Source organism: Micromys minutus (genome assembly GCF_963924665.1).
Source record: "Micromys minutus genome assembly, chromosome: 4".
Taxonomy (NCBI): Eukaryota; Metazoa; Chordata; class Mammalia; order Rodentia; family Muridae; genus Micromys; species Micromys minutus.
In genome coordinates, this window is record NC_137973.1 from 88,469,566 (window position 1) to 88,491,732 (window position 22,167).

At 39.5% G+C, this 22,167-nt stretch overlaps 1 protein-coding gene across 1 annotated transcript in view; it reads right to left on the bottom strand.

The window, feature by feature from the left end:
* LRRC7 (leucine rich repeat containing 7) overlaps positions 1–22,167 on the bottom strand; it is a gene marked incomplete at both ends in the record, with an annotated part of 278,327 nt that overhangs the window by 11,457 nt on the left and 244,703 nt on the right. The window contains 2 exons of the mRNA XM_080916060.1: positions 952–1,026; positions 14,956–15,048. Coding sequence (XP_080772186.1) covers positions 952–1,026; positions 14,956–15,048 — 168 coding nt within the window. The remainder of the gene's footprint in view (positions 1–951; positions 1,027–14,955; positions 15,049–22,167) is intronic.

The window sequence follows — 22,167 nt, forward strand, 5'->3', positions numbered from 1 at the left end:
AATGGTCAAGATTATGGCAAATGCATGTTGAACTGTTTAATTCTGTGGCTCTTTTCTGATTATATGTACAGCTTTAAATTTAAGAGAATATTTCTCCACCTGACATGTAAAAAGCTTAACTTGTATTCTGGGCAGGACAGCAGGCAGACACAACCATGTGAATACAGCCTTCAAGTGGAAACAAGCTGACTCATGACATGACTCACCCTTCGTCAGGTAAAGTCACACAGGTACCTACCAAGACAACTGCGCTTACTTTTAGTTTATGACCTTACAGTTCTTGTGTACCCTTTGTGTTATCATGGGATCCCATTCAATCCAACAAGAATGTGCAGGGTCCCACCATGTGCTGGGTTCATGTGCAATGAAAGGCAGACACTGAAGCAGGTTGTCCTTTTGGTTAAGAGCTTTGCTAGAAGAGCTATTAAGGCCATAGATAGCAGCATAGCCAGAAGACTCTAAGGAGAGATCCAGCCCACATGGTAGAGTAAGGAACCTTTCTTACACATTTTAGGAGAAGAGACAGTTTCTATAGGAGGTGACTTCAGGGACGTCCATAGTATATGCTTGTACTCAAGCTGTGTCTGATTCAGGTAGGCAGGGGGCAGACATGGGGGAGTCTGATAGTCTGGGGTCCATATGCAGAGTCAGCTGTGGGGACGAGGAGGGCAGGAATTCAGACTAAGTTGCTTCAATTCTAGGAGCCAAATGCCTTTGTTTCAGAAATTGTCATTGTCAAAGTAAAATGGGGGGGGAGGGGCTTTACAAAACATCATGGCCATGGCTGGACACTCAGGTTGCAGTTTTCAGCAGCTGGGGCTTTAACAGTCAGTGGTAAGAATGACAGAAGAAGAACTGATTGTCAGTGTCCAGTTCCTGTTCTCTAACCCAGCAGCACCATGTGAACTAGTTTTGACCTGACATGGGCATGTCAGCTTCTGTTCATCTCACCTGAAGGATTTTATCCCCGGGCTGTAGTAGGTTGGATGCTGGTCCATCAGGCTGAACCCTAGTAACAAAGATACCCTATAAGTCAGAAGTGACAGAGGTTAGGAGCTTATTACAACAAGTAGGTGCACTTAAACACATTTCCATTCATATAGAAAACAGTGAAAGACAGTTTTTAAAAGTCACAGTTTGTACAGGTAAGCTTTACAAGGATTAGAGTTTGTAAAGAACACTGCTCTGTAGAGTCAAGTCCAAGACCACAAGTAATATAAAGATTACCTTGTCTTCATTAGGCATATTGCAGTTTATGTACCAACCTCACAGCCATCAATATAAATGTCTTTCTGTATAAGTTCTGAACTTCACAGCACTATTGGTGCAGGCTATAGTCTTAGTACTCAGGAGGCTGAGGCGGGAGTATTGATGTGAACGTAAAAAAAAAGTGTTTTGTTTTTTGACACAGGGTTTCTCTGTGTAGCTCTGACTGTCCTGGAACTCACTATGTAGATAAGGCTGGCCTTGAACTCAGAGATCTGCTGCTTGGCTGGATTGATATGAATTTGAGGCAAGTAGGGATACATATTGAGTTTAGGGCCAGCCTGGGCTACAGTATGAGACCCTGTCTCAACAGTGAGCAATCAACTAACAATCTAATAAAAGACTAACCAAACCAACTCAATCAATCAATCAGTCAATCAATCAATCATCAAACAAACAACCCCAAAATAAAAACAGCATTGCCAGATTTCAGTGTAAAATGGAAGATTTGGATGAAAAGGAGAAGTGTTTGAAAATCAAGACAGGTGAGCGAGACACCGTGCTGGCTTCTTTAATCGCTGGCATCTGCATTGTGATGGCAGACACAGTCTCTGCAGTTATTTGTTCCCTCCTTGGCCTGGCAGATTGCATGTACATCTACCCAGGGGACTGCTACTGACAAGAGTTAGCTCTCTGTGGAAGCATCCTTCTTCTGTCCTGTGCTATGATGGGCCAGCATGACAGCGCTGTCCTAAACAAGTTACTGTATCTCTGCTGAGGTGAAGTTCCAAGTCTTTACCCCATCTGCCAGGGACTGCCTCTCAACTGATCCTGATCACTTCAGCTCACCATGCAGAGACAGCTTAATAAGGGCCTAAATCACATAGTCATATCTACAGTCCTGGAGACCCCGCAGTGCAGAGCCTGGCTGCTTAGAGAAGAAGGTGACATCTGTGGAATGCTTAATTTCACTAGTGGCATCATGATTGCAGGATCTGATCACTGTGGACTTGCCCTGAAGCTGACTCTTATGGTGGCCTGAGATTTCTAAAGCCATTATTTCCTTTTTTTCCCAAAAGATTTGTTATTTATTTCCAGTCAATAAATTTCATAAGCTAAGATGCTTCTATTTCTGTAAGTTTCTCTCCTCTCTTTTTGTTCTTTCTCAGCATATGGCCAGACTAGTGAAGCCAGAGAGCAGTGAAGTTGCCTTGTGATCCCAGTCCTGCTACTTGTGTGCTGCTCCCAAAGACCACCTCAGAGTCTAGTACCAAGATGTTCCACTGTTGTGTGTAATGTAAAGATACTACTTGGGAAAATTTCAACCAAGTCCAGGACAACCTGAGTCTCTACGACAGGGATTGATTAGACATTGGACACAGAACTTGGCGGAGAATCATCAGATTTTTCTTTTTGTATTAAAATGTGGATGAATAGCATTTTTTTTCTGGTAAAAAGATGTTTCTTTTAGTTTCTGGACAACAGAAAGCCAGCTGGTTAACACCTTAGCAATTGATATCTATGCTGGGAGGATCTAGACATGCTCAGATTCTGACATGTGACAGAGTATGAAATGAGCTGCAAACCATCACGCAATACATTAGAAAGTACACTAATATCCTACTCTCTAAAGTTTCAGCCAAAACATCTCACTCCAGAAGGTACGTTCTCCCTTGCACATATCTTTCACATTGAGCAATAGGTATTTGACTGTTTACTGCAATGATAACACATCACTATAGATGTAGTGACCTAAAACATGACCAGGTCTATCATTTCATGATGCTGGAGTCCTGACACTGCTGTCATGGTGCCAAAGCAAAGGCTCTGGTAGAGCTATGTGCTTGAATAGTTCTCTCGTGGAGAACCCACTTTTCCATCCTTTCTAGAACAGCTTATATAGATATGCATTCTTGGATGATGGCCTTCTCTTTGTTTCAAAGATAGCATGGACCATCTCTGTGATCATTCTCCCTCCCACCAGAGCTAAGGGAGATTTTCCACCTCTAAGGACCCATCTGGATAATCTAGGGTAGTCTCAAGGTTCTTAGCCTTCACACATTCCTGTTTATTATATAATGTGCTGTAATCATGGGTTCTGGAAATTAGGATGTAGGCACATTTGAGGAATTATATTTTCTAGCTGGTACACTGTAGCCATAGCAAACACTTTTCTGGAGTAGGTCTTCTGTGTGTGACATTTACAAACTGGTAAGTAAACTTTTAGTTACATAATGTTTCTTCATTAGTGAAATGTATATAAAATGGCAAATAAAAGAGAGCCGTCTTAGGTGGGCAGATGCATATATAATATCTGGACAGTAGACAGTCTCATAGATGATCAATAACCAGTGATATAGTTTTTGAAGTTCCTAAGGTTGAGCATTGTCTGAACATCACATATCCAGCAAAGCCCACATTGAGCATGTCCCTAGATTCACTGGCTAGCAGTTATTCCTCTTAGTAAGTATATTAATGGCCAACATTTGTCATTTTTATTTGAATCCAACAGGCAAAGAGATTATTAGCTTCTCCTACATTGGAAAAGAGTTCTGGGAAATCCTTCCTGCTTCATCTGTGGACTCTTCAGGTGGCTCATGGTGAACATGACTCTAATCACTGGCTGCTGGCCATACAGAGCCTGGGCTCTGTCCAGAGAGCTTTCCAGCAGTTCTTAATGACTTCTGGATGCTCTTCTCATGGGTGTTTCAACAAAGCTGTTTTATCAGCTTTCCATGTGGCTGATAGAATCTGATCTAGTTTATGGCATTTCTGACTACCTTTGTCTAATGTCTCTCACGTCATGATTACCTCTGTGGTTCTTTAGTGACTCAAACACATGGTTTAACATGGTACCCCTCCTAGATGCTGTCTCATAGCAGAGCAACATCATGGCTGCTATACAGTTTTTTTCCACTTGGTCTCTGTCGATATTAACATTGGGGTGTATGTGACATTGACTTTGATCTCACAGACTCATGCACCAGAGGCCACTACAGATTTTTAACATTGCTAATCCAGATAGGGCTAACTCGCTGATCCATGTAACATGACCTGTTACTACATAGTTTTAATTGTGTGTGTGTGTGTGTGTGTGTGTGTGTATGTGTGTATGTGTAACTACACATAGAATATGTGTATGAGTGTTAGTGTTTTCAGAGGTCAGGAACATTAGATCTTCCTGGAACTAGAGTTACAAGTGATTGTGAGCTACCTGATTTGGATGCTAGGAAATAAACTTTCAAAAGCAGTATGTGGTATTAATCACTGATTCACCTTTCCACCCCTGTATTTCTTCCTTGCATTGAAATTTATCTATTTGTAAGTTACACGACTCTTCAAGAAGCATACACAATGAACGGGCTTATGAAAGCATTTGCTTTCCACAAGTTCTTTTGCATAATTATGAGTTGAGATTTCTCAGTGTTGAGATCTGACCTCTTCTGGTTTTTAGCCTCAGCACCTCTGAGTACAGACTGAGAACTCAGCAAGTTAAGCCTGCAAGGCCAGCACTTCACATCCCAACTTTAGAGGAGATCAGAACTTTATATGGTTTTTTAATGATGAAGGTTAGTAATTGTGACAGTCTTGGCTATTGTCAACGTAGATACAAAAATAGAACTACTCTTAAGGGACTTGCAACCAAGTGCATAAAATATGTTTCTTTAAATTCCCCACAGTCTTACCTCTAGTCACTGCTTGGAAAATGGTTTCTAGGAAGGCTATATCTCAAGTAACATTATGTATGTTACAATTCATAACACATCAGATACTTTAGAATACAGTGTTTCATGTATTCCTGTAAGTACAAAGTTTAAAGAGGGTTTTCAGAGGGAAAAATGACTCGTTAAAATAGCAAACAGAACCAGATGTGAGATAGTGTTTCAGGGGATACTGTCTTTTCTCCAGAGAGTATTTAGTACTTATTTCTTTCAGAAAGCAGGTACATAATTTACTTATGTTGAGGCTTCTAGAGGCAAAGTTGTGTCATTCTACAGTATAGCCTCTGTAAGTGCTAGAATGGATATATCAACAATAAAGACATCAGCAACCTATAATGATGAACTCTCTTATAGTTTATTGCTATGTGCCAGGACTTAGGCTTTGAAGAATCTGCTACCTTAGTAACAGAAGAATCAAGTTAAGAAAAGAAATTTGTTCCATGGCCATTAGAAACTAAGAAAAGAGAATGCCAAGAAGTGGGGAGGGAGTGGGGGAAGATGAAAGAGAAAGAAGGAAAGTCACTAGAAGCTGAATATAGTATTCAAACTGTGCTTAAACCCCATTCCCCAAGCAGAAAAGCTTAAAATCCATAAAAGCTCATGTTGGTGATCAGCGAGATGGCTCAGCAGGTCCAACAACCTGAGTATGATCCTTAGTCTCACTTGGTGGAAGGAGAAAACCAACTTTTGAAAATTGTTCTCTGACCTCTATATGTATGCCACTGTACAAATGCTTGTGCACATACATACACACACATATGTAATAATAACAGGCTGTGATAATTAATCTTTGGTGTGAAGCTGACTGGATTGAGATTCATCTAGGAGAAATGCCCCTGGGCTGTCTGTGAAGATGTTTCTGGAGAGGTTTACCAGAGGAAGAAAGACTCTAAATGTGGGTTACACCATTCTATATGCAGGCATCAGTTAGTTCCAGACTGGATAAAGAAAGAAAAAGAAGGAAGCTAGCTGAGTGTCAATGGCCATTTCTCATTGTTTCTTGACTGAAGATGTAATGTGACCATAAACCTCGCACTCCCACTGTAACACCCCTACTGATTAAGAATCAATCCTTCTGGAAGATGATATTTTATCAGACATAGTGTCACAGCAATGAGAGAAGCAACTATTAAATAATTGATCAGAAGGGAGAATTCCTTTAGAGACCTAAATATGTGAGAGATCCAAATTAAAACTCTACAGTTGGCCATTGTTTATTCTAGAGGAAGAGATATATATGTCTTGGTCTTCAGAGTTCTAGTCTCCTTTGTCATTCTAAAAATGTTTTTAGTGCAAAAATAATAAAAAAATAAAGGTTTTCTGATTTAAGAGCACCCTTAAGCAATTTATTCCACTTTCCTCTGAAGCTCCTTCCAGAGACCACAGAATGACAACTGGAGTCCTCCTTAGCTTGTCCTTTGGTAAATTGGAATATAAGAGCTAACACTGTGCTTTGCTTTGGCTGTTGTATGAGTATGTCTTTAATTTTAGCAATCTCTCCAGGAATCACATGGCAGTTTCAGAGATAATCAATCACCTGAGAGGAACAAAGGTATGTTTTTTAATGCCGTTTATTTCTTGGGGAAATATTTGAGCTGAAATCAGTTTTCTTTGGTATTTTCTTAAAGTCAGTGGTCATCTCCTTACTGTCTGGCCCAAATTTCTGACTTTTTAGGGAGATGGGGGTAGTGGGAAACGTCCACTTGTGTTATTTTTTGAGTCCTGCTCAGCTGGCAGTGGTGGAAATTTGGACTGCTTAGCTATGCAAAGGTTACCGATTCTGTCTAAGCCTCCAGAAACTATTAAAAAGCAGGAGGTAATGAAGGATGACTGTAGATTCTTCTCTAAGCTCTACCTAAAACAGTGGTGGCATGTAGGCTTCACCTATCACCCCTGCAGGCTCCTTCAAATCCCTGTCACTCTGCTATTTTTGGACACTACTCATCATTTCAAAATCCTGAGCAATAAATTTAGTTAAGTTTTTTTTTTTCACTTATGTTAACTGGTGGTGAGAAAATATTTCTCATAAGCTATATAAAAGTCAAGCCATGATTCTTGTAGATATAATACTGTTTCATTTAATGGCTTATGCAATATTGTGTAGTGAATCCATTCTAGAGATACTTCTTAGAAGTGATGCTGCAATCAAGAGATCAAAATATTTGTGAGCAGTAGTCCCACATAGACTGTGTCTAAGAATCCCTGGTTCTTCTGGGTAAAGAGGCTCTCAAACAGAGCTTGTATTGTATTGTATTGTACAATACAATATTCTCCTTTTCACTTTTAATCTTTATATTTCCATATTGTTTGAATGTTTTTCTTTTGTTTTTGTTGTTTGAGGCAGGGTCTTCTATATCCATAGCTGGATTCAAACCTACAATGTAATTGAGGATGACCTTGAACTTCTGACCCTCCCATGTCTACTTCCCAAGTGTAAAGATTCCAGGTGTGTATCACCATACCAGACTTAGACCATGTTGGAGACAGAGCACAGGACATGCATGCTAGGTAAGTGCTCTACCAACTGAACCACATCTCAAGCTCCAGACCCTGTATTATGTGAAACTTTATAGTGATAATATTTTCATTTACTACGAATACAGCTTTTTTAAAGGGTATAAGTAAAAAAAAAAAAAAGAACTCTCTGAGAATTGGAATTTGTTTGAAGGACTGTCAGTCATATCAGACATCTGCCCTGGCACTGATAAGACAATGGGCTTACCTCTCACCCAGCACAATCCACTGGAGCTCCAGGAAAAAATGGTTCTTGGGAGTGTGGGTCCCACGAATACATTCAGTTATGATTTGGAGATGCCAAACCCAACCAGCTGGCTCAGTATAACTTAAACAGATTTGTGTATATTTCAGGCTACAAGGGGACTGCTTCCCAAGTGTGAAACATTTGAGCCTCTTGTTTGAGCCTGAAAGGTCTTCCAGAGGTTCATGTGTTTTATCGCTGGTCCCTGGCTAGTGGTCCTGTTTGGGAAGGTTGTGAATCTTTAGTTCTTAAAGTTTAGGAGGTGGAGCCATGCTGGGGAAGGTGATTAGGGTGAGCATTCTTGAGATCTTATAGCCTGTCCCTACTTTTTGTTCACTCTGTTTCCTGACCTACATGTAATGTGACCAGCTGGATTCCCTTTGTACTACCTGCCCTGCCATGGTGGATCCTCCTGGAATTTTAAGTCAAAATCAGCCATCTGTTCCTAAAGTTGCTTGGTTAAGGTATTTTAGCAGCAAGAAAGGTAATATATATATACTATTTATATATTATATTTGAAATAAAAGTAACTGTTCTGGTTTTTTTTTGGGTATATTTCTAGAACTTTATGTTGAATTGATGTTAATCTTTTCAGGAAAAAATGGTTAAGGGTAACGCTCCTAAGATATTTATTGCTTTTCTGTTTTTAACTCTGTTGTTTCTTACATTTATTAATTTACTTAATGTGTATAACTGTGGATAGACAGAAGCCATCTAGAAATGGCTATGGAAGCAAATGAGTTCACTGGAGGTGACCCGCCATTTTGCATGGCTGCAATAGGTGTATTCTGCACAGACATAGCATCAGAGACCACATCCTAGGATTACTTCCTGTTGCTGATATACCACTATTACATAGTATAATGATTTCTGCACATCAGCCCATCCTATTGGGCTGATTTCCTGCAAATCAAAAAGATGAACTTTCATGAATTAATGATGTTTAGGTGAATTAATGACTTTATGAAATTCCTGTTTTGACTCAAATAATTTTAGGAAGAAAGTTTAAGGAGATGGTTTTAGCTGTTTTGCAAGAAGGATAAAATACAGTTGAAATTAAAAATAGAATGTGTCCTCTCCTCATAAAATAGTAAGTAAAGGCTACATAATAAGAAATACAATGCACTCTCATAAATTACACTAGGAAGAGAAATAGTTTTGGGACAGATTTGTGAGCAAGGAAAAAATATTCATTCTAGGTTAGATCCAAGAATGAAGCTATAGGTGTGCCCTTTGATAAAGCAAAGCCATATAAAATTGTTGCTTTAAACTTATAATGAGGTTATAGAATGAAACACTGCTCTGAATTTACTACTCAACATTCTTCTATAATTCCCCATTTGTGTAACATTTTGTGTGAGGTAATTTTATAAAGAACTTTTGTCTAAGATGGTATAAAAAGACTGAGTGAAGAAACAAAGTGTGGCTATTGGGGATCTACTCCATCCACCAAATGTATATATGTCTGACTGTCTATATGTATGTATATGCATATGTATATAGGTATATGTGTTTGTATATAAGCATGCATGTGTACTTGTGAAATTTATGAAACTGGTGGTTGGGTTGAGAAAGAGAGACATAGAGAAACAGAGAGGGAGACAGAGAGACAGAGAGCCTTATTCTTTTAGGAGTGGTAAACGGGTTAGGAAGGGTTTGAGATTTGATGATAACCCTGAGGCTGTATGATGTTTATTTAAAATTCATGACTATCTGACATTTCTCCAAGGGCTTGGAATTTCTCATTACCTTTAACAGAAGAACCAACCAACAAACATCTCTCATGGACTCATCTCTCTCATCACATTCAGATTTTCCAAGATGGAAAAATGGCTAAGCTCCATGGTGTTGCCCTAGTTTGGGCATTTGATAAACTGGGAGAAGTAAGTGGTTCCCTCTGCTCCCCACAGCTGTCTTCTGCTGTAAGACCCATGTAGGTAGTCTGCCTCCACAACAAAGCTTTTCTGGGAGTCTTTGACCAGATGCTATTATAAGTCTCCCTGAAAAACCTTAAATTCTAGACAGTCAGTTCTTCCCTCAAGCAGATCTAGGAAGGATGTTAGTCCCTGGATGATGAGCTTTGCATGTTTCATTAGGAGCTCTTTCATTCAAAGGATCTTGGGTTGATTTATGAAATGTTGCACAGCCTGGTATCATTCCGTTATTCTGATTTTCTCTTCTCCAAAGAAACTCACAGTGGGAAAGTTTTTGGATTTTGCAATCATGAATTAGTGTATATTTTAATAGAAAGCACAGTGAGTTTGCTTCATTGTCAGAATCATCACTGTGATGATGATACCTCAGCCCACAAGATACATAATTGATTATCAATCCTCACTGCACTGTGCTCCCTGATTACTGGGTTCAATGGAGGAGGAATGCTGACTTCCACTGGTTTGTTGAAGCAAATATGAGGATTTTGACTAATTAGGGGACACTATAATGCATTCAATATTAGAAAAATTGTATGTGTCTCAGCACCACAGCTTGTTATGTGCTCTGCTAAGTGCCATCTGCTGATAGAGGTCTATATAAGAGCTCATTAAAAGAAAAAGATTCAGAGTCAGATCAATTTGGTTTCAGATTTTGTCTTTCACAGATGAGCTTGGTCATGTTAATAAACCATGGTGAGACCCAGTAACATGTTAGTTACAATACTATCTGACTAATAGATGTTGCTAAGAAAATCACATGAGGTTACACATGGAGCAAGCTTCATAAAATGCCTGGGACATGCTAACTAATGCCATTCTTTTTTGCCTGCCTTATCATTTGATTTACTCGATTGAAATATTTTATTTAAGCAATTACTTACACTGTGACAGCAGTGTTTCTCTCTGATGAACAGCTGGACCACAGCTTCTATCCTCTTTACCGAGATGGCAGAGGTGGGCATCATAAAGAGCTGTTTGCACCCAGTGTGCCTCCTCTTTCTTCTAACAAGTGTATATAAGTAGTTTTCACTTTGTAAGGTACTTGTTCAGAATATTGAGCTTTGGAGTGAGTGAAGTGGTGTTTTAACAAACTACACACTATTCTGACAATTATGTTGATTCCTTGACCCTGAGACCATATTTGCTCAGGACCACCTTGGGTCTAGGAGGGAAGTTAACTTTGCTTCAAATGCTGCTCCAGATACTCCAGTCCTATATGAATCATATAAGACTGTCAGTCATGTGAGACTTAATCAAAACCCATCTAAAACCTCAGCAAACTCCTTGGCTTGTTTGAGGTGATTTACTGCAGGAATCTCACTCAACCCAGAACAGATGGCAAATTTTGTGCCCAAGGCAACGTTGCTCCCTTTTGCCCAATTTCCACTCCCTGTCTCAGTTTAGGGACTACTATATGCTTTCTCTGTCACCAGTGTGGGTATTCTTTTATACCCACCTGCCCTTGGGATTGGCTGCAACAGCATCAATAATATTGACTAGAATGAGATAAATTTGGTAGTAACTATAGCTTAGAAACTTTCAGGTGCTTTCAGGATGGTCAAGGATTCTCAGCATTTACGAGACAGCAAGCTTTGAAGCACAGTCTGTGTCCAGGAACATAGCTAATGTCTGATTTGTTCATGGGAAGGGAGCATGAATTACCGTTCAGACTAGAGTCTCTATGCCACATCTTCTTCAAACTCAAGCAGTATCTGTTGAATTTAAATTGCCACTTAATTTGCTACATTTCATCTCCAGCTGTGAATGAGTCCACTCATGAAAAGGTAATTTCTTTTTCAACATTGTAGAAAATAGTACATTAGTGTATTTCCATATACTTAATGTTCATTTGTGAGGATAGGTATAAGTCTTCTCTCTGTCTCTTTCTCTGTTTCTCGATCTCTCTTTCTGTCAGTGTGTGTGTGTACATTTGCACACTATGTGCATATGCACATACATATGTGTGGATGTGTGTGTGGAGGCTAGGCTACAACTTCAGATGTTATTTATTCTTCAAGCAGTCCTTTTGAGATGGGATCTCTCATGGCCTGGAGCCTCCAAGTAAGGTAGGGTAGCTGGCTATCAAGTTCTGGGGATCTGTCTGCCTCTCTTTCCCCAGTGCTGGAATTATAAATCTATGCTGCCAAATTTAGCTTCAAAAATGTGTGTTCTGGGGAATGACCTTTGGTCAATGTACTTTTAAGGCAGGCACTTTATCCACCTTCTCTCTCCAAGCCATGAGTTTTATTCTAAACCATACACAATCTCTATCAGTGTGGAACATGAGGTTGAGGAAGTAAAACTGGGCTATGCAGACATGAAACTCTCTCCCAATGAACGGACTCAATTCTTCTGTAAATCATTGGCATCGACATCTTTAGATCATTTGAATACTGTTGATCAATACTTCATCATAAGTTTGTATTGTTAAGGAAGGTATTTCTAACTTGAACAATGTTCTATAGAGACCTGAAATTCTAGTTACCTCCATCAGTTTTGCAATAACAGGGAACCATGACTTAGACTGTAAAGTGGTTTGGAGTGTAATCATGCAGAGAAAAGTACTTTCAAGGAAGGATCTTTCAACCCCTGTATTAAATGATTCAAACTCTCTATCTGCCACATTTAACCCAAAGAGTGAATTATAGGATGGTAGACAAGTTGAGTCTCAGTACAATCACCCAAACAAAAGTTAAATGAATGCTCATAAGGTGTTCATAGCTAGCACTCTGGAAGGAAATTGATGTTGAAGCTTAAGTTCTCAGTCTTTGCACCTAAACAGAAGTAAAACATTATTCCAGCATCCTATTTAGTAATGTGTTACTCTAAATTTGAAAACATTATCTTCTACCTACGAAAGTAGAGTGAAAATTTTTCTATGCAGAGAAAAAAAAGGGGAGCACATCTTTTGAATGGCAGCTACCCAAGGAAAGAGTTCAAGGAAGGGATATGAGGGCAAAGGCAAAAAGAGACATCAGCCACACTGTTCCAGAAATGACTACTAGGGGAAAAAGGTGGCCTCTCTAGTAAATTGTGCTAAGTAAACTGGACACATAGAAGATGGAACCAGGTTCATCTCTCACGAAGGAAACTCAAAATGGATTGAAGGCCTTGACATAAGGATGGAAGCATAGTGGAAACTCATCTGATAGACACGGCAGGACTGTCTGAGTCCTTCAACAGCAAAAGAGAGAAAAATGGACAAATGATGTCACATAAAATTAAAAGCTTCTGCACAGGAGAGGAAACAACAGGTGGTGAGGCATCTTACTGAACAGGAAGTCTGCCAACACCCTTAACAGAGGTTTAGTATCCAAATATACAAAGAACTGAAAATTTAAACAATCCTTCATTAAATAATTCACCAGGAAAGTCAGTATAGAGATTCCTTAGAAACCAAAACCAAAAATCAAATAAAACCAACCAACAAACTAACCAACTAATCAACCAACCAACCAACCAATCAACCAACCAACCAAACAAACAAACAACAAATCAGAGTTAGCTCATGACCCAGCTGTACCACACCTGGGGCTACACCTGAAGGCCTAGTAGTACAACTCAGACATACCCACGCATGTACTTTTCACAGTCACATTAATGGAATCAGCTTAGTTGTCTGTTGGTAGATTATGGATGGAGATATAGATAGATACGGAACTAACAAGATGGAAGAGGGGCCAGGAGAATGATACTGAAACTCATCACTTCATACAATGCATATCCATCGTAAGAATTAAAAAGAGAGGATTAAGATGAGTAAGACATCATGAAGTTTAAACACTCATACATGTTTCTGATAATTTTAATTTTATTGATAATTTATCAAGTTAAATTAACTAGTTGCCCCAACTAGATCAACTACTTTAACTTTATAAGTCAACATCAAATGATTAGTCTGTTATATATTTCCTTCCTGCTGTATATCACTATGTAAAAAATTCTACCCCAGTCTTTTTCTATCCTTCTTTAGAAAGGATGTAGGAAGTATGATGGCTGAGAAGAAGACTAAAAAAATATGGGATGAAGGTCTTGCTTTAGGCTTTAGAAATCTCCAAATAGGAGGAATCAATGTTTGTGTGTGTGTGTGTGTGTGTGTGTGTGTGTGTGTGTGTGTGTATTTGTGCACGAGAGAGTGCATGTGCCTGTGCATGTATGTTCTTATGTGTTAAGGCCACATTTGTATATGTATGCCTGTTAGGATTAAGGTTGACATTGGATGTCTCTCTTGACCACTTTGTCTTACATACTTAGATTCAGTTCTAGCTAGTAGCTTTCTCTAAGTTCCTTTGTCTCCACATCTTGCATTGGAGATTATAGGCTGCCTGCCATACCTACTGGCTCTTATATGAGTGTTAGGAATCCAAACTTTGGATGTCAGGGATGCAAGCTTAGTGCTTTAGTCACCGAGACATCTTCCCAGTCCGACATTCAAGTTATCTTCAGAAGTGGACTCTATTTTCAGCAATTGATCTGTGAGCTCCCTCTGTAATAGCAGTACATTGGAAAGGTCTGGTGAGATCAAAGGTAGATCGTTGTAATTGTCAGTGAATTTGTCCATACTGGTTCCAGTATGAGACTGTTAAGCATTAACTATAGCAGAGTAGGCTAGAGAGCTCAGGGTAGACCACTCTGGGGTCAGACAGGTCTGCTGGGTGGCAGTGGCCTTCATGGAGCTAGAAGGGTACATGTTTATCCAGCAAGATGAGGGTTCTTCTGCTAATGCTAACTTCAACTTTCTTATACAATATTTTTTCCCGTGATTTCTCATTTCCAAAATTCTGCTAATAAAACCCTTTGCAAGTTTAGTAGATTGAGATCAGCTGTTGACCTGAAAACCCAGTCAAGGTGGGACCATTTTGTTGCTGTAAGAAAACATTTTTCTAAGTAAAAAATGAACAATTTACAAATACATCTTTGGAAAAAAGTTTTTTTGTAAATTCCTTACATAGGGTTCTTTACCACATACAAATGTAAAGTCGAAACAAATAGGCCGACACACACACACACACACACACACACACACACACACACACACACAGACACACACACACTCACTCACTTACATAAACTCACAGTTTATAAAAACTAACCGTGAGAATAGTTCCCCAAACCCTTTCTTTTCAGTAAAAGATTAAAAGTTTGTTTCTCCTGCTTCGTTTTCTTCAAGCACTATGCTGGATTCATTTTTCCTTGTACAGACATTCTGACTGGCTTCGTGGTTAGCTAGATCAGCTAAGCACAACAAACATACCCACAGCATCCTTTTATCATTGTATCACAGTGGAAGACAACACGTGAAACCAAGTCTGTCAATAAGGAACTCACTCCTTACCTTGTCAGAGGGTTTGAAAGGATTTCCTTGCCCACTAATTCCACCGCTGATACTAAATCCAAGCCCAGGGTTCTTTTCTATTCTCACACAGAACTAAAAAAAAAAAAAAAAAAAAAAAAAAGAAGAAGAAGAAGAAGAAGAAGACATGGAAAGTCACCAACTAGCCATTATAACGAAATGTTTTTCAGCAAGGTTTGCAATTCACTCATGTTTCTAGTGAACCCATCTTGATCAGGTGGAAACAACAGAAACATCATCAAAGGGGTAATGTCCCTAATATCTCCACTTCTCCCTCTATGTCAGAAATTGGCATGAGATGCCCAATAAGCCTCATGAGCATACTTGGGAGTGAGCTGTCATTCTATACACATGTCCAGATGACATAGAAAAGACTATACAGACAACTGAGGGAAAGTAGAGATGACAATTTAAATATGGTCCTGGAGAACACCTTTGGAAGGCTTGGTAGCATTTAGGGATGCTAAGGCATTTTGTTTGAGAAGGGATCCATGACTGGAAGTTTGAAATGGAAGCAAAGCACTGAGTGGGATTGGGTTTTGTAGCACCTGCTGAGATGGTAGAGGGAAGAATAGGAGGAAAACCTTATGGTCATTAGGTTAGAGAGTATGGTCCTTGAGACAGAGCCTGGACGGAGCCTCCTCAGGGCTGTGGAGAATGTGGTCTACAATCTATGCTATTGCTCTCTTAGGCATCAGACAGTTTTAGGTGGATGGCCCATTGCTGGCAGAGATTGCAATACAGTGGAATGGGCGTTTATGTTAATGTAGACCACAGAGGGAGGGTCTGCAGACAGGAAGCTAGCAAGATGATATCAGGAACCCTCAACAGATGAGGGCAACTGTGTAATCCTGTGCTGAGGGAAAATACCAGCTTTGCATACAGGGTGGGAGAGAGTGGCCCCAGGTGATGACAGCCTTGTGACTAAGGCAGTATTCTGTTGTTAAATGGAGAGAAAAGACATTCATAAATGATAGGTACAGAGCAAGCAGGGGAGCCCTGTGGTATCAGACAGCAGCAGTGAGGTGACTGACAGGTCAAGAAAAAAGTGGTGGGTTACACACTGGCATGTGCTTTGTATTTAAATAAACACACAGAAGAAAAGTTCTCCAGGATGATGGAATGGCTGGCCAATTAAGCAACTTTATGCCTCTGGCTAGCACTCCTCCACTCTCTTAACCTGTTAAACTCCTATTTTAAATACACCTCTAGTCTCTCCTCTTAGATGGTGTAAGATAAACATGAATCATACTTCATACTTAATTAAGATGTACTCAAATTGTCAGACTTTGGGTGAACTAAGACTACTTAGAGGCACCAGCCTCAGTAAACTGTTTCCAAATAATATCTGTCTTGTAGTTCACTTGCGATACAAAGGCAAAAATTATCCACTAATGTGATTTCTATTTTCAACTCACCAGTTAGTAATTTCTAAATTATAAGCACAATTGAATTGCAAAGGGTACTTTTTCATATTTTAACTTTAAAGATACACTTAATTGCAACTTCTCCTTCAAATGATCTAGATTTGTTAAAACTAGGTTTTTATAGAGTAGCAAAAATTAGCTTATAATAGTTTATAATTTACATGACTCACAGCCTACAAGTATGAATATAAAATAGTTTGATGTAGCTGAAGGGAATATTTTATCTGTATTTTATGCAGCACTTTGTCTCTTTACTACTATTTATTAATTAGAAAATGACAAAACATCCCATGTATTTGTATTTGCCCACAAATGCATGCATTTCCCCTCATTTGTGGATCTTAGGTTTTTTAATAGACACATAAAGTCATGTATATACATATGACACAAGGTAGACACAGAACCACCTAAAGCAGTGGTTCTCAACCTGTGTGTTGTGACTGCTGTAGAGGGTGTCAAACAACCCTTTTATAGAGGTCACCTAAGACCACCAGAAACACCAGAAAGTACAGAATTTTACATTATGATTCATAAAAGTAGCAAAACTTCCTATAGGAAGCAGCAACAAAATAATTTTATGGTGGTGGGGGTCACCACAATACAAGGACTATATTAACTCAGGAAAGAAGAGGATCATGGGAAGGGGAAGGAAAAAGGGGAAGAGAAGTTATGGAAAGGAAGACACTATTTTTTTTTTATATGAAAACATCCTTGTGAAACCCCAGTACTATGTACAATGAGAAACATGGACACACACAGAGACATTAATACACACACTCACACACTCACACTCACATGGACACACACACAGACATGAATACACACACTCACACACGCACACTCAGATGAACACATGCATAGACATGAAAACACATACAGTCACACATGCACATTCACATGGACACACACACAGACATGAATACACATAGTCACACATGCACACTCACATGTACACATACACAATCATGAAAACACATACACTCACACATGCACATTCACATGGACACACACACAGACATGAATACACATAGTCACACATGCACACTCACATGTATACATACACAAGCATGAAAACACATACACTCACATGTACACACACACAAGCATGAAAACACATACACTCACACATGTACACTCACATGGATATACACACAGACATGAATATGAATACATGCACACTCATATGGACATACACAGATATGGACACACACACTCACACATGCACACTCATATGAACATAGACACAGACATTGAATACACATACTCACACATGCATATTACATGAACATACACAGATATGGACACACACACTTATACATGCACACTCATATGTACACATACACAGACATGAAGACACATACACTCATACATGCACACTCACATGGACACACACAGACATGAACACACATGCACACTCATAGGGACACACACACAGACATGAATGCATGCAGACTCACTTGTGCAAACTCACATTGACACATACATACTCAAACATGCACACTTACACATATGTACACTCATGCATGCACACATAGGCACATACAAAGGTATCTATCTAACAACAAGAAATCTGACTCTATCTCATAAAAGTTGTGCATAAATAACATGGGAGGTACACTTCCTGGCTTCCCTCAGGTCACTATAAAACCAGAAACAATAGAGCCAATTTCTTTTGCATGGACAATTTCCACAAGTAGATTCCAGTCGTTCTTTTTAAAGGAAGTTTAATTTATATTACTGAAAATCTGGAATGTACTAAAAGCTAAGAAAAGCAGTGCTGCCGGTGCCAGCTCTGGGGAGCTTTCTCGGTACATTTTTAACAATTGAAATAGTGAGGGTGACACTTGTTTCACTGTGACAAACACATCAGCTGTGATCTGCAGCTCAGCTATTTCTAGAATGCTCACATGTATCAGATCGATGGGTGGTGACTGGGGTCTCCTAAGGCCTCTGGGATGGAGGATTTCTCTTGTGGTGAGAGAAATCACCTGCTTGCTGCAGCCCAAGGAGGAGAGGGAGAACCTCACAGGCAAGAGAAGCTGAAAAGAACTGGAATGCAGTGTTTTTTCAAAAGACCCACAAGTTAATAAATAGCTTATTTAGCGAAAAATCAGTATTTAAATTTTCTCTTCAGAGATGAAATGAATTTGTCTACCTAAAGCACAGAGAGTCTATGTGCTTCCTGTATGTTGCTTGGCTTCTGGTCTGTGTTGATCTCACTGTAATTAGAACAATAGGTCTTAGCAAACCCTGCTTCTGGAACACACTATGGAGGTGAATACAAGTGTCAAGAGATGCACAGTATTAGTAATGGCAGCTTTACCTAAAGATCTTCATCCTGGGATGAAAGGGATAAACATGGAAAGTCAGGACTAAGGATTCTTTTTTTTTGGAGGATTATATTACAGTGATAATACCCAGTTATATAAATATTAATATACAACCTATGTGCTTAAAATACACCAGTTTGTGGGATGTAAATTATATGTATAATGTAGTTAAAAACAGCAAGATCTCATGGCCAAATGACAGATCAGTAAGGAAGAGAAGGCAATGTTAGCAGGGGCTAGACTCATGGAGACATTATGGTATCCTGTAAAGACTATAAACAAGTTCAGCAATCTATTGAAAGCCAATCAGTCATCTTAGGCAGAGAAGTGCCATGGCATAGATTTCATTTTAAAAAGCTAACCCTGGCAGCAGAACAGATCAGAGGGAGGTACACTGGAAAGAGACCATTTAAGAGGTTTCAGGAGTAGTTGGAGTGGGAGGGGCGTGGGTGGCGAGGAAGCTGAGAAACTTAGGATGTTCATGACAAGAGGTATTTTGGATCAGAGGTGAGCTTCGAAAAAGGGAATCAGACACTTTTTGTCATAGCAGAAAGCTGAATAGAAGGCCCTTGAATAGGAAATGGAAGTGTGGAGAAAGGGCAGGGGAAGAAAGTTATCAGCTCTTTATTATTTTTTTTTTAAACATCACTCTTTACCGATGACATGATAGTGTACTTAAGTGACTCCAAAAATTCCACCAGAGAACTCCTACAGCTGATAAACAAGTTCAGCAAAGTGGCTGGATACAAAATTAACTCAAACAAATCAGTAGCCTTCCTATACTCAAAGGACAAACATGTGGAGAAAGAAATTAGGGAAAAGGTACCCTTCACAATTGTCACAAAAACTATGAAATACCTTGGTGTGACTCTAACTAAGCAAGTGAAGGACCTGTACGACAAGAGCTTCAAACCTCTAAAGAAGGAAATTGAAGTTCTCAGAAAATGGAAAGATCTCCCTTGCTCATGGATTGGAAAGATCAACATTTTAAAAATGGCCATCCTACCAAAAGCAATCTACAGATTCAACGCAATCCCCATCAACATTCCATCACAGTTCTTCATGGAATTGGAAAGATCAATGTGCAATTTCATATGGAACAACAAAAGACCCAGAATAGCGAAATCCATCCTCAACAACAAGAAAACATCTGCGGGAATCACTATCCCTGACCTCAAGCTATATTACAAGGCAAGTGTGCTGAAAACTGCATGGTACTGGTACAGAAATAGGCATGTGGATCAATGGAATAGAATAGAATATCCAGAAATGAGCCCTCATGTATATTGTCACCTGATTTTCGACAAAGGAGCCGTAAACATTCAATGGAAAAAAGACAGCCTATTCAACAAATGGTGCTGCTCCAACTGGCACTCAGCATGCAAAAGAATGAAAATAGACCCTTTCTTATCTCCTTGTACAAAGCTCAAGTGTAAGTGGATCAAAGATCTCCACATTAAACCAGATACACTGAAACTATTAGATGAGAAAGTAGGGAAAACTTTAGAACATATAGGCACAGGAGAAAATTTTCTGAACAAAACACCAATGGCTCAAGCTCTAAGTTAACAGCTCTTTTACCATGTTTATAAGTGCTTGGAAAACTCAGGTGGAGGGTGGTGGAAGACATAGCTCAGCCAGGGTATCCTGATAGCTGGAATGCGGGAGGGAGGGCCAGGACAGATAGAGTTGAGAATCATCCAGTCTGGGACTGAATGCTGTCATTGAGCGGATGGTGTGGATAGAGAAGCTGGACATTGGGTCACTCTAGTACTTAGAGGTCAGGAGCAGAAGAGGTGCAGTCACCACAGGGTGGAAGTTTGTGGACTATCCTGAAAAATGTCATCATACATGAAGCTCATGAAGCAGTGGCAGAGAGATGGTGACCTCAGACATTTCTTTCAATTGGTTTCTGTCTGATCACCTACTGGAAGTGCATGTAAGACTTCGAGGGGGAGGTTTTCAACTCTTGGAGTGGCTGAAGAAAGCTATATTATGTCAAATGATATAAGAAAAAAGGCTTGAAAATGCCTGTTCAAACTACCCATTACTTATCAAAATCTGCAAGGAAATAACACCTTGCACTCTTTAGAATGGTGGTAGTGATGCTGAGAGGCACCCTTGTGTCACGTGGGCACATGTAATTTAGTATATTATGGAGAAGAGTAAATCTGTCCCCTGACTTAGCTGCCTCACTCCTGGGCAAGTAGTCCAAGAGGTACACTAATCATACAGAAGAGAAACCTGCATGTCCATGCTCACGTGCTGTGCCTGGATGAGCAGAAAGACAACGGGAGTTGCAGAGGTACAGAGAGTGCAATGTGACTAGACTCTGCAGAAGGAAACCCTGGCATTTGCAGTAAGGTGGATGGATCTGGACAACCCTTTGTTAGTGAACTAAGCCAGAGACAGAAAAATGAGCACAGCACATTCTCTTTCTTATATCGAGGCTTTGAAAAGTCAACATGAACACAGAACAATGATCTCTAGACTCTGTATATTACCAAGACAAAGGTAGATAAAGTAAGATGGACTAGATTTTTTTTAGTAGATTGGTGCAGTGTGTGTCTGAACCCTACTAATAAACACAATTATTACATGCTAAGAATAATACAGGGTAACACATTTTTCAGGACCCTCTTTCTTGTAGTTCTCAATGAGTTGGTGCTTGCTTACTAACTGGAAGAAAATAAAAGGAAATCATGAGAAAATTTCTAATTTTTAGATTAAAAGGTAATAATGATTTAATTAAGATAGCACACCCTGAATAGTTGGGCTGAATGCTGTTTTTTTCCAGTACCTCCAGAGGTATCTTCTTCTCTACTCAGACTACTTTACTCCATAAAGTATTTTTCATAATTTTACCTCAAAGCCTCAGAATAATGCTACAGCTCTTATTGTTCACCATTTGGCAAATAATGTATAATAAAATCCATACGTTGACTCTGTAACTTGTGCATAGCCACATGGTAGCATTCCTGAACTCTAGGGTGTATTGCTATCTCTGTTCCTCACAGGATCTTCCTTTTCTGTGTGGTATAGTTTATTGTGCCTCAGGCCACAATGTGGAATACAAAACCTCACAACCAGGCCCTGATCCCAGGTCAGTTTCTAAGATCCTGTGTTGCCACATTTGGGGCACTTTGCTTCTCTTAGCTCTTTTAAATGAGATGGATGCTGGGAACTTGGATTCTAGAACTGAGAACTGACCTGTACTGGTTTTGGAATGTCTCAAGCATTGTCCTGAAGGTTTTCTTCTCATGGCTGCTTCAATATCTCTATGTTCTATGCAGGTAAACACATTCTGCTTTGAGTTGTAAGTATGCATATAGAAAGATCAAAGATACTATCAGCCTATTTAAAAAATATCCAAGTAGTGTGGTTTCTAAATACTAATGACACCAGTACATTGTCCAGCCAGGACACTGCTGGGCCAC